Genomic DNA, 13,363 nt, shown 5'->3' with positions numbered 1-13,363 from the left:
AGTCTGAGCGGCCAGGAGTTTGGGAGGCTTGATTGGTCAAGTCTGGATCACGGGCCCAGCCTGAGAGTTGGGGGCTGGGTCAGGTCAAGGACACTGCAGGACTAGGCACAGCGGATGTTATGGTCTTGCAAGATGCTCTTCAGGGTAGTGTTGGCAAGAGGGGGTTAAAAACTGCCCTCTAGAGACCACAGTTGGGTGACCCTCCGAGCATCACATGGAAACACAGCCCAGACTCTACCCGACTAATTTCAGAGGCCTTACCATTCTTGTTATTCAGAGCAGGGACGCTCAGCCCCCACCACACATCAGAATCACGACAGGAAATGGGCTTTTAAAAATACCCGTGCCCGGGTCTTGCTCTCAGAGCAAAGAAATCTGATGCTTGGGGGTGAGGCATGGGCATGATACTTTCTGAAGCTCCCTGGCTGACAGGTGATAATGCATTGTGCAGCCAAAGGCAAGAGCCAGTGGATCAGGATTACTCTTCCTCTCTCCTAGACAGGCTGTAGGGCACTTAAGTATTACAAGCTTGGTCACTGTCACCTAAGACATAACCCAGACGATGTAGATTAACTCCAGGGCATGATCACCGGGTGCTTGGGAGAAATGGTTTGGCATCAGGAAATCTGGGTGTGACCTTGTACGAGTCAAATAACTGGTGTCACCTGGACTGCATGGTAGGAGGGGAGCTAGAGGTGAATCCAGGCTGCTGCCAGTGGAAGGCAGGGTTCCCGTTTGCGGCTGGGCAGGCCAGCTCCCGTTTCTCACCTTGAGTATCACTAGCTGTCACACATAAATTAATTTAGCAAGTGCCTAGTTGGCAATGCATACTTCAGGAGGGCGAGAAACAGCGCGGTCCCAGGCGAGTGGCGCTCTGCCCTTCTGTTGTACGGCAGGCAGCCCAGCCACGAATGCCGGTTGGAACCTGGCTTTTGTGCAAAAACACCTGGGCCTCCTGGCCATGAATGTCACTTCTCCATCTTGTAAGACAGAGTGAAAAAAGTACAAAACATAGCTGTTGGAGGGGTATTCTCATTCTCTGTGATCAGGAAGGCCACTGGAAGCAGCCCCGGCTCCCCGGCCACAGGCAGATCCGGGGAGCGTCCGCTTCTCTTCTTTGCACCATGCTTCCTCCCCACCTGCTTCTCCCCTCTGCTGTGGCGGTAAGGGAACCAGCACTGTTATCTGCCAGGTGATGTCTCTACAGAGGGGCAGACTGAGACTGCAGGAGGCCAAGGGACTTGCTCAGGTCACAAGGGAGCTGACTTCTGGCGCTGAGTCCCAAGTGCTCATCTTTCCTGAAGCCAAATACCTTGATGTCTGCCAAGTCTGACATCTACCATTCCTTACCATTCCAGAGATCTGCTCTTCTCTCCAGCACGCCATGCCCACTATTCTAGAAGTACACTTTGGTCACTTTGTGTACTGCCTATCTCTAGGACACAAAACAAGAGCCTCAAAATCACACATGTACCCCACTCAGGGCTGCTGCCCGGTGCGACTTTACAATAGATGACTTTATCACATCCGTCTGGTTTTCAGCAAGATCTTTTATTTATCTTCTGATTCCCCAACCATGTCACATGAATACAGGTAGCCAGATACCTGTGTGGGCTGTTGGTTTTGTAAACGTTGAGCAGTCAGGATGTATAGAAATCATGCACCTCGGTGATTCTTTAACAAGATAATTAATTTGTAGAAAAACTTCAGCTGTATTTGAAACTTCTGCCTTTCCCTGCATTCTACTCACTGACAAACACCTGTGTAGATATTATACTCCAATGCAGACAAGTTCAGTTGCACATTTGCTCATAACTCCCTAGTGCATTTCAGATGGTTTGGATGTCAGACAGTTGTACCTTAGAGAAGCTGCTGGTTTCCATTCTGACGGAAACATTGGGTCTGTACCAGGGACTAGGTATGTTCCAGACTACTCCTTGGCTTTACGTGTATAAATCTGACACTGCCCATAATATATTATTCCAAAAAAGGCATCTCTAGTGTGGCTGGCTGGCTACATGGTCACATAAGCAGTTAAAGGCTGAGTGCCCAAAACTGGCCTCCAGAGCCTTTCTTTCTCTTTGGGGAGGGATTCTGCATGTTCTTCACAGGAGACCAGAAAGCCAGCACAGTGACCATGGGTCCTTTGGGTCTGTGGATCTTCCCTGTGTCCTTGCTCACACACATTGGCTTGGTTCACTGTCACTCCATGTACACCTCTGTGCAGTGACAAAGACATAGGGCCGACTCTTGCACTATCTCCATACTGGTGTTTGAACATTTATGTACAGACAAATAAATGATAAAAACCATAGGCTACAGAACTCCAAAGCAAAACAGACACTTTGGTCAGGTGTTCTGATTCCAGTTTTGCCAAAGAAAGGCTTTCCCAGAATGTTGCTGCAGGAGGGAGGTCTGATCCCACCGCAGCTCTTACCAGCCAACCCGGTGGTCTTACCGTTCATCACCACAGACTCAAAACAACTAAAACTGGGAATTTTCCAGGCCTAGTTTGGCAGTAGGGCTTCTGTAGGCAGTGAGGTAAGTGGATTACACATTTTGTGGCTGATCTGTGTAAGCTACAGCTTGGTTCTTGGGGACTCCAGCTTCTGCTTTGTAGAAGCGCTGAGTTTAGGGACAGTCTCCAGTCCCACTGGCCAAACGCTTTTGCCATCAGGGACCTGACAGGGGTTGGAGTGAGGTGAGTGATGGTGACAGTCTCCCTGGGCCCAGATGCTATGGACCACCCTGACCGTGTCTGGCAGTCTCTCCACCTGGTTACTGAAGCCGGTCAGTGTGGGGGCTGCAGACTCTCCCCCTACCCTGAAGTGGCTGAAGGGTCCCCTATGTGCCAACATCAGAGGCCAAGTTCTCCAGTCTTCTGGTTTGCAGTTTTTAGGTTTTTTTTTTTTTTCTTTTAAGATGACCACAAGAAATTCTACATTATTACATTCAGACAAATAGCCATTTGGTTACTCTATTTCACAGCACTGAAGAAAAACAAGTAGCAAAGTAACACAGACCGACAGGGGGCACTGAGTCTCTGATCACAGAGTCAAAAGAATGCACTATTAGGCCAGAAAGGAATCTCAGAAGCAAATGGTTGGAAGGAGAACAACAACAACAACAAAAACCCTAAGGAAATAGAAGCTGAGAAGTTTCCATTTACAATAACCAAAGGAAAGAGGGACCCAACAGGATATAAAAATCCCAAGAAAGAGCTTTCCATGAGGCAGGTTTCTGAGTGTGGAATCCTAACACAGGTGGAGGCTGGATGGTAGCACAGTCTGCCCAGCTCACCTCAGCCCCTCTTGCCGACTTTGACATGGGCAACGTTCTCATCGTCCTGGAGCAAAGATGAAGTCAAGGGCCTGCCGTTCTGCTGCTGCGACGTTTGGATGCCACAAATCCACCATGAAAACTACCCTTGGGCCGTCCTCTGCTGAACCTGGAGGGGAGCAGGGGGCGAGAGGAGATGTTCAAACTGCCCCAGAGCCAGGACCCAGGCAGAGCCAGACCCTCCATGGACAGCTATGGGGGCAGGGGTCCATCCTGTCCCTCAGCCCAGATCAGAAGACCCTTCTTTTTAGGCTCAAGAATGTGATATGGTTTCATGATGTTCTGAGCAGGGTGGATAAAAGGACATTGGGAGATAGAGGGAAGAGTCACGAGGCAGGGCACAGAGGAGTTTTCAGGGCAATGATACTATTCTGTAGGACACTGTCAGGGTAGGTACCGGCCATCACACATTGTCAAAACCCACAGAACGTTTAACACCAAGGATGAACGTGAATATAAACTACAGACTTTAGCAATAACGTGTCAATACTAGCTTATCAACTGTAAACAATAAGGGGAAAATGTGTGCATGCATATGCAGTGTAGTGATGCAAAGGGGCCTGCTTAGTACTTTCAGCTAAATTTTTCCTAAAACCTAAAACTGCTCTAAAAATAAAGTCTATTAATTGGGGGGAGGGGGGAAGGAAGTGGGGAAGGCAGCCACTCACCTTCATGGAATGCGGTGTGCAGGAAAGAGTCGTCAAAGAGGAGGCAGCGACCTTCTGCCCAACACTGGGGCTCTCCCCCCACCACCAGCTCACAACCATTTGGAGTTTTCAGACCTCAAGGGAAAATCAGAGAAGAGAGTGAAGGCCGACAGGACTCTAGGCTGGCCAGGAGGTGGGGGTGGTCTGCTTTGGAGAGAGCCTTTTACCTCTAATGCACCTGACCTTCTGCCTCACCCCTCTGGAGCCCGTGCTATGGTGTTGCAAAATCCACACATTGAAACCTAAACCCCAAGATGATGGTACTGGGGGGGCCCTGGGTGTGATCAAGGTCATGAAGGTGAAGTGCTGATAATGGGAGCAGGTGCCCTCAGAAAGGAAGACCGAGGGCCCTTGTTCACCTCCTGCCATGTGAGGACATACCGGGAAGGCACCGTCTATGCACCAGAAGCAGGTCCTCACCAGACACCGAATGTGCTGGCGCCCTGATCTTGGACTCACTGTGCTCTTGGCAAAAACTTATTCCTTCATTGGCTTCATCTATTCTGGGTCATGGACTCCTTTGACTAAAGCTACAGACTGAGGCTTGAACTATATACACTTTTGAGTCTCCTGAACTCAAACCATGGGGCCCCCCAGAAATGGAGGGAGGCTGCATTTGGAAGCCTGCCTTGCCCAGTAACTGTTCACCAGGGCCTAGTTCAGTTCTGATTAAAGACAGCCGAACACTTGAAATGCCAGTGCTGAGCCCAGGCTAGGGTGTCATAACCCAGGAGAGGGTCCGATCGGACCACTCCTTTGTATGCCTTTCACGTCCCCATTTCCAACCCAAAGGTCTGTAGACACAGCCCCTGGCACTACCTCAGTGTCCACACTGAAGGCACCACCATGGCTGTCTAATGATTTCAGAAGGGATGGGGTCAGCCCAACAGCTCTTAGGAAGGACAGCCCAGGAGGAAGTAAAGCCCTGGAAGAGGGGTTGGGACAGTGGTGGTCTCACTATGATCACAATAATCCTGGGCAAGGTGGCATTCTCCTTCTGATTTAACGTCCTTTATGACAAAATGAAATGGCTTTCTCTCTAGCAGCCAGAGTATCTTAATGCATTCCTTGAACCAGAAATAATGGCTCCAGGAAGCATGTACAGAGTAATAATTCAGATAAAGAGGAGAGGGAAGGACAGAGGATGTGGGGACAGACAACTGGCTCTTTTCCTGGATATGCCATGTGACTTTGGGCAAGGTGCCCAACCTCTGTGAGCCACACCCTTCTTACCTATCAAAAGGGGACATTAGCGGACATTAGCGTATTTAACCTTCCAGGGCTGCTATGCAACCTTTATCTTTATAACCGATAACTGAAGGCTTAACTGCGTACAGGTTTGTGCTAAATAAACATTTTCCCTCACTTCACCCGTTTTGCACATGGAGCAACTGAGAAGTTAAGTGATCTGCTAAAAAGTTAACTACATAGTTCTTCCTGACCCGAGTCTGGCTGGCTCCAAAGAACAGACTCTTGTAAAACTGAAATGCTAGTTACCACACTATCAGCAATGGTATTAAAGTGATGGCTGATTGTCTTGTAGTTGGTATGTTTCAATTCTTAGTCACACGTTTAATTAAATAAGTGGAGACTATCCATCCTGACTGGAGCTGTGATTTTTCCCACTGAGGTTCCTAACAGCTGGAGGTTATACAAGTGCTCAGTCTGCACTCCCTGGCCTCGGGGGAGGGCTGCACAGGCCATGTTTGCCTTTTGTGTTTGGCTCAAGTGGAGAAAGCCTTTAGGAATGGGTAATCTCTGCAGGGACAGCCACCCCAGGGGTTTCAGAAAGAAGTTCCCCTTTCTCTGAAAAAATGATTCATCACCACGTGCCATGGTGCAAAGGAAAAACGGCCTGGCTTGCTGGCTTGACACCCCCTGCTGCCTGCCCCTCACTTCCCCTCCTCTTTCTGCTCCAGCCTTCCAGCAACTCACCATTCCTGCCTACTTTCCACAAACCAGCTTCGCTGGCAGAAATGATCAGTTATTTCCCCAAACAGGGCATTCAAGTGGGGACAGAAACAGGACTTGCACATGCAAGAGGAGTCGGACATGTCCCAGGCTCCTCTATGGCTCAGAGTTTGCGACTCTGCCCCCACCAAGCCCTGAAGGAAGCAGGAAGAGCTTTGTCCACCGGGGCCCCCACTTTAGGAGGCTGGTGACCGGCCCTCAGAATGGACAAAGTGAATACGAGCTGCTCTACCAGCACCGCCCAGTGAGGCTGCCTGGGAATCTGACAACATACGCATAAAAGATAAACAAGAGTCCAATTGTGCTTATTTGCCTAGAATTTGCTGAACACACTCAGACATTTTCATGTGGTATCTGCCTCCTGGGAACATCTGCCTGGTGAGTTTGTTTTCTGAAAGTTTGTGGCAGTGCATCTGAACAGCTCCCGCCACGCACAATGCTGGGGGGAAAGGGTGGGCTTGGGGTTGCCTTGTGGTTCCACGTGAAATCAGGACTGGGTGATGCCACTTCCAGAGGTAGCTCACAGCAGGACTCAGCAACCGTGTCCCCAACAAATGGGCTGTGTAAATGAAGAGCAGTGGCTGGGGTTTCAGAGGTCCACAGGGACAGTTCCATCAGCCACAGCTCAGACAGAAGGCAGAGGAAGAAGAGAAAGTGTTGGCATTTCAAGAGCACAGTTGTATGTACATGCGTGTACATACGCTGCCGTTCACGGCCAAAGTCACAGAAGCCTAAAGAGCACACAGTTTAGAACCACAGGTGCCTCTACCTTCAGCCAGGTAACTGGCCAAGGTGTGGCCACCAGGTATTTATCTGCCAGGCTTACTCTGCTTCTGACCTCTTCTCTGAACTCCCTTAGTCAACATGCAAGGTCACATGACATGTTAATGTGGGCATGCTGCATAAAGAGGGACACTGAGAAAGGCCAACCAGGGTGCTTGCCGTGGCTGTAGAGAACAAGCCACGTTGCAGCGGGACACTTTCCAAGGTTTCCTGCTGTCCCAGAGAACACGGAGAGCCTGCTTTTTCTGGCAAGTACCTAGCTGGGACAAGAGGGGAATGGCAGACCACAGTGAGGGCCTGTGTGGGCATGTTTTACACACACACATGTGGGTATGGAGACTGTATAGCTGCACAAGGGACATTAACCCACAGGAAATAAACCCTAGCTTTTCTTACCCTCAGCCCTTTCTACTCAGCACACCTGCCTGGAATTCTACTATACTGAACCTCAAATGCCCTTCCCTGTCATTCTGAAGCTTAAAAAAACATATAAAGGAAAACCTTTAAAAAGAAAAGCATTGCTCCCCATTGCCCACAGTGGTATTTACCAGCCTGGATCGAGGCTGTCCCTCTCTGTGGCTTGGTCTGACCTGACCTATCCACCCTCAGTCTGCACTGGTAGTCTCCCCAGTGAGTTTAGACACGGCTCCCCTAACCCCCAGGGGAGCCTCCCCTCCTCTGCTCTATCCTGGTGGCACCCATTGATCCTAGAAGGTCAGACCTATCTCCCAGAACACCCCATCTGCAGCCCTTGCTCCTGATCTCAGAGTACAACTTGGTGCCTTGCTGGGAGGTTTTACTGATCAGTCACCACTTGGATTATCATTCACCATGTGGATTACCTGACCGCCCTCTACCTGCAAAGTACTTTACAAGTAATAATTCTTCTCCTCAAAGCAGCCTTGAGTAGGCATCATTACCTTCATTTTATGTGTTTTTCATTTTTTGAGACAGAGTCTTTCTCAGTCGCTGTGGGTATAGCAACCCCAAACTCAGCCTCCCCAGGAGCTGGGACTATAGGCTCCCACCACAATGCCCAGCTAGTTTTTTTATTTTTATTAGAGATGGGGTCTCGCGTTGCTCAGGCTGGCATTACCTCCATTTTAGAGAGTAGAAAAGAGAAGCCCTAAAAGTTTGAGGGCCCTGCTCAAGGGTGGTCAGTAAATCGGGCAAAGCCAGGACCTGAGTCTAGCTGTTTGTTTCCAAAGCCGGTCCACTTTCCACTGCTGCCTGAGGGTAGAGACCATGTCTTCGGGATCATTTTTCACACCATCCAGTGATCACAGTATTTGATCATAAGAGCTGCTGGCTACCATTTATCAAATGCTGTCACATGCCAGGCACTGTGCCAAGTGGCCATGTAAGATGCTGCTTATTTAATCCTCTCACTAATCCTGCAGAGTAAGCACTATCTCCCCAGTTTTACAGATGATGAACAGCAGCACGGAGGGACTCGGTCACCCGCCCAAAGTCTCAAGCTACAACCCCCAGAGCCTCTGCCCTGTCCTGCCTTCACTCTTAAAATACCTACCATGTCAGCTTCTCTGCTCATTTCTCCTTTTTGAAGCAGTGAAGTTCTCTGTCCCAACTATGTGTTACTCAGAATCCCCAGATAGCAGGAGAAGCAGAACTGCTGTGCGTGAAGAGGAACTCGGGGCTCCCAGCTCAGGCTCCTCCACAGAACATGATTATGAAACCCCTGCTCCAGCCTTTATGCCTGGAGCCTCTTTCTGCTCTTCTTTCTCCCCTTCCGCAGCTGAGGCAGTGACATAAACTTAAAGCTGGACATTGCTAAGGCTATCTCAGCACACTATAGTCTGGGATGCTAACCAGTGAGGCCACCATCCAAGTAACCTTTTACCACCACTCACCAGGAATAAGGCACTCTGGGGAACAAATACTCCAATTTATCAAGTAGATTTAAGCTTACATATATTGATGAATCCTCAAGCTATGTCACCCCCCCGGGGGAATAAGTACTTTGCAATACACATGATCTGATTAGAATCTCAGAATAACTCAGTAGAGGGTGATCTTTTGACCTTCACCTTCCAAATGAAGAAACTGAGGCCCAGAGAGGTTAAATGACTTGCCCAAAGTAACACAGTTAGCTGGCATAGGATGCAACGGCAGTCTAACTCTGGACTCTTATTTGCAAAACCACTACCATACATACAATACACATCTTACCAATTATCTTAGAATAAAATAAACTTAATACCAAGTATCCTTTCATCCCTGATCACCCCACAGGCACTCAGTATCTTTCACAGTCTCCTGGATGTCATTAGGAATGTCAGTAATCATTTTAACAGTCTCTGAGAGCTACCCTGTCCAAAACAGTAGCCACTAGCCATATGCACCTACTGAAATTTAAATTTAAAACTGAGTCCTTCATCAGTTGCAGGAGCCACATATCAAGCGCTAAATAGTCACATGTGGCTAGTGGCTACCAAGTTGGACAATGAAGATGGAGAACATTTCCATCACTGCAGAAAGCTCTTCTGGACAGAGCTTCTGTTAGAAATTAGGTTTACACTGATCATAAGATTCTCTTTGACTCAATCTCTGCTATCAAAATAGTTTACATGCAGTACATCAATTTCTGATGAAAGTACAGTGAAGAACGTGAAAAGGCACAATTCTGGCTACTTGAGCTTCTGGGATGTTTTGATTCTTACAAGTCAGAGAGACTGTACTTAGACTCGCACATGCCTGGAGACCCGGGTCCCTCCAACATACCTAAATGGCATCGGATGCGGATGTTGGTGGGTCCATAGTGCTCTGTTATCACAGTCCCAGGACTCAGCACGGAGATGCACGCATTCCCAAAAACATTATTCCCAATACAGGTCCGAAGACTTCCAAGCAAGCGGTACGTCCGTGGGCACTTCCTGCAGTTCCTGGGAACACACACTCCCTGATTGACCAGGTAATAGGTGAACCACTCCCCGCTGGGGGTACTGTTCATTTTCCAGCCCTGGGGGAGGCTACAGTTTGAGAAAGCTTTGTAGAGGGCCTCAAACTCACACAGGATGGTCTGGAAGTTTCGTTCCAGCAGTTCCACGTCATGTTTCTGTGCATCCCGGGAGAAATACGGTGTGGTGGGGAGGTCAGGAAGGAAGAAGACCTCGGGCTTCTGGATAGAGGGCCGGCTGTTGAGGTAGCGGCCCTGCTCTCGGATCCCCTTGTGGATGCGGCCCATGCCGGACCAGGAGTAGCGCTTGGCGTACTCCTGCAGGTTGTGATAGAGTTTCTGATTGAGGCCCTCGTTGTGGGTACAGCGCACACACTCGGGGGACTGGCAGTACACGTAGCCGTTCTGCAGCCCGTTGGCGTCGGCGGCCTGTATGAGGGAGTTGACGGAGACGTAGGGCCGGGGCTGCTCCCTGCCCACGTGATAACAGTACCACACAAACAGGACCAGCAGGCAGGCCACAGTGACGATGGCGGTGGTATCGCAGTCCCGCACTGACTGGATGCCAGTGGCGATGCAGTCCCTCAGGCCATCCAGTGACCAGCTCCAGGCCACTAGCCACTCGAGTGACATCTTGGGGAGTTGTTACTAGGAGTGTGAAGCAAGGTCAGACAATCAGTTCTCAGGGTTCTTGAAGGTATCCACACCACGATGGTTAGTGCAGGGAGGAAGGAGTGGCTGGAGCAAGGGGAGGCATGGCTGCCACCGGTCCTCAGATCCTGCCAAGGGCGGCATTGGTGAGAGAGGAGGCTGGCTGGGCCCACCACTCTACTCCCAGCAAAAGTCACTGGGGTGGGGATTAAGGAGCTGGTTTTTGTCGCATTAGCAAGTGGCCTTGGTCCCTTTGAGTTTTGGGGAAGTCCAAACCTGGGATGAAAAACAAAGCAGCATAAATTTTACACCTGGAAAGTCCTCCATGGAAATGTAAAGCCTCAGATCATTTTGTAAGGTCCTCGCTGGTAAGGGATACACTGTCATTTTGTGTCTTCTCTCCAGTCTACTGTCACTGCCATTTTCTTGCATCAAGCACTGTTGGATAATCCCAACAGTGCCATCTACTTTGTGCCATCCATAGGAAGTGCTATTATTCCCATTTTATAGATGAGAAAACTGAGGCTCAGAGGAGTCACATAATTCACTAAAGTCACACAGCCAGAGCAAGGGCACAAACTCCACCTGACTTCAAAGTCTATGCTTCTCCATCTTGCTATACTATTTCATATTTAATTAATGTTTATACTACTTTAATCTTTGTATCTTTTGTTAACAAGAATTCTAGATTGAAAAGCACCTTAAAAATGGCAAACGAACTTTAAAATGGCATGTTCTCCATTTTACTCTCTCTTTTGAAGCATTTCATCCTGCTTACTTAATCTGTCTTGACCTTCTCACAGGGGAAACACTCATACCAAGATGGAAAAGGAAGTGGGCACTCTTGGGTCACATCTGTGGCAGACACAGCACTGTCTGTCTACCTGTTGGAAACTATTGGCCTCACTCATGCAGATAGAGCAGACAGAAAAGTCCTTCCAGGAGACTGACTCAGTCTCCCACAACTGATGGCCTCCCCCAAACAGCCAGAAGTGCTCTACACTTACCTAGCAAGGGTTAGGGCCAGTTGTCTAGCACCTTTCATTCTAATGACCGAAAAGAAGGACCAGAGCTCAACTGTCGTGCTATAAAATCTAAAGTCTATAAAATCCTGGCTGTGTTGCCCAGGGTTCTCTGAAACCTTTTGTTCATATTGCTTTTTCCAATCTGATGAGAACAGCCAGGGCTCTGTCCCACAGGTCTAATAGAGGCCCTCACCTCAAGGAGCACAATTCAGAACATTCATTTTGTAGTCTAACCTCAACTAAAAAAAAAAAAAAACCTGGGAAAGCTAGACAGTCCCCTTTTCCTGGGGACTAAATTTTTCCAGAAAATTCTTGCAGCATAGCAGAAAAGAGCCCAAACTAGAGATGGGTGACCTGAGTATTAATTCCAAACTGGGCAGATCATTTCCCCCAAGTCTCAGTTTCTCTATCCAGTAAGTGGTGCTCATGTTTATCTCACTAGATGAAGATGAATGCTGACAGATATGAAGCAGTGATGATTAGGTCACTGTGAGCACTAATACATGCGTGACTGCTAGGACGCGTGACATCCATACTGATTAGTCAGCAAACCAAAGCCAGGGCGCCAGGGTGCCAGGGCCCGGGAGATGGCATCTCAAGACTTGGATCCCAGCAGCTCAGGGTAAACCCTGGACACTCAGCTGCCTCTTATCTCCGGTGATTTTTCTCCTCCCCAGATTTGCTAAGTGAAAAACAAAAGGGAAACTTGAGGTGCTCATTAACTGCCTACTTGCTTCTTCCCAGTTTCAGTCGAATAAAGCATCACTTGACTATAATGTTTAGTAAGTCAAAAACACACATGCTGAATATTCATGGAATTTTTTTATGCTTCTAGGAAAAATACAAGAGCGGGGAGGTTAGAAGCTAAATTTTTTTCTCACACATTTTCACTTTCTTCACAGACTCAGGAGAAGACTCTGAGGAAAAGGAAAGGCTGGGACCCACTGTCTGAGGGGTGACTCCTCAACCCCCCTGGTTCTCTCCTAGTTATATCATAAATTGGCAGCTGTTTCCTCTTTAGAAAAAGGGAAGAAAATCTGGGTGAAAGGTGGTTTGTTTGCAAGCAATCTCCCAAACAGAGCCCCAGAGTGCCTGAAATTCAGTGTGAAACTATCACCTGTGTGAGCACAAACACTTTTACTAAAATGATTTCCTTTATCACTGAACTAAACTCCTAATTGGAACTTTTAAATTCAGTCTCTCAAGAGGACAGGTTTATCTTAAGCGTTCTAAGAGTGAGATGGTGATAATTTACCAAGCACCTGTTAGTGTTAGTTCCCACTAGCCACGCTAATCACTAAAGTTTAAGTCAACCAAAATGCAAAACAGGGTGAATGAGAAGGAAACCTCTCCACTGGACACCCCCTGTTGCTTACCCCCTCCTCACAGAGGCCTCAATCTCTGCAAGGCCAGCTATGAGCTCTCCCTAAGGCTGAGCTATAAACAAATGGCAGAATATCTTGATCTCTGAATCCCAACTCCTGATCCTCTTCAAAAGATTATAATAGCACTAAGAGCTGAAGTTAGGACTTATAGTATATGTCACTTTTAATCAAAACATGCCAGCAGGGCCCTGTACCCAGAAGTGGATTTACAAGCTCAGAGATGAACTGTGACAATAAAAGAAATCCTCACATTTGTAGGACAAATGTATTCAGTGCTGCTTCAAACATGACCCTCACAGGCATCCAGTGACAACTCCCCATCCCCCCAGGAGGAGAGAATGGATTTGCTTCCCCCTTATCTCGGTGCCCATAGTAACTTCCAGCTTCCTTCATGCATCTGTTCATTTTCATCTGTGTCATTCCTGTCCTCATCAGGAATGGGGACATCTCATTGCAGTTCTGCACTTCAATAATATGCAATCCCAGATCTTAAAGGTCAGTTGGCTTTGGGAATAGGGTCCAAATTCATAGCTAGTTGGTAAGTAAGTCTAATCAAATATAAGTTGTGACACAATGAAGTGGGAG

At 48.2% G+C, this 13,363-nt stretch overlaps 1 protein-coding gene across 1 annotated transcript in view; it reads right to left on the bottom strand.

The window, feature by feature from the left end:
- Positions 1–2,933: 2,933 nt before the first annotated feature.
- The window catches only part of ASPHD2 (aspartate beta-hydroxylase domain containing 2), an 11,391-nt gene continuing 961 nt past the window's right edge, over positions 2,934–13,363 (bottom strand). Inside the window, exons 2-4 of the mRNA XM_003789838.2 lie at positions 9,543–10,644; positions 4,008–4,121; positions 2,934–3,448 (exon numbers count right to left, since the gene is read on the bottom strand). Of these exons, the coding sequence (XP_003789886.1) occupies positions 3,339–3,448; positions 4,008–4,121; positions 9,543–10,350 (1,032 nt within the window). The 5' untranslated portion in view covers positions 10,351–10,644 and the 3' untranslated portion in view covers positions 2,934–3,338. The remainder of the gene's footprint in view (positions 3,449–4,007; positions 4,122–9,542; positions 10,645–13,363) is intronic.

Source organism: Otolemur garnettii, unplaced genomic scaffold (genome assembly GCF_000181295.1).
Source record: "Otolemur garnettii isolate 467f Iridium unplaced genomic scaffold, OtoGar3 scaffold00038, whole genome shotgun sequence".
NCBI lineage: Eukaryota > Metazoa > Chordata > Mammalia > Primates > Galagidae > Otolemur > Otolemur garnettii.
Note: the sequence above shows the minus strand (reverse complement) of the source record. Positions and strands in the feature narration are given on the sequence as shown.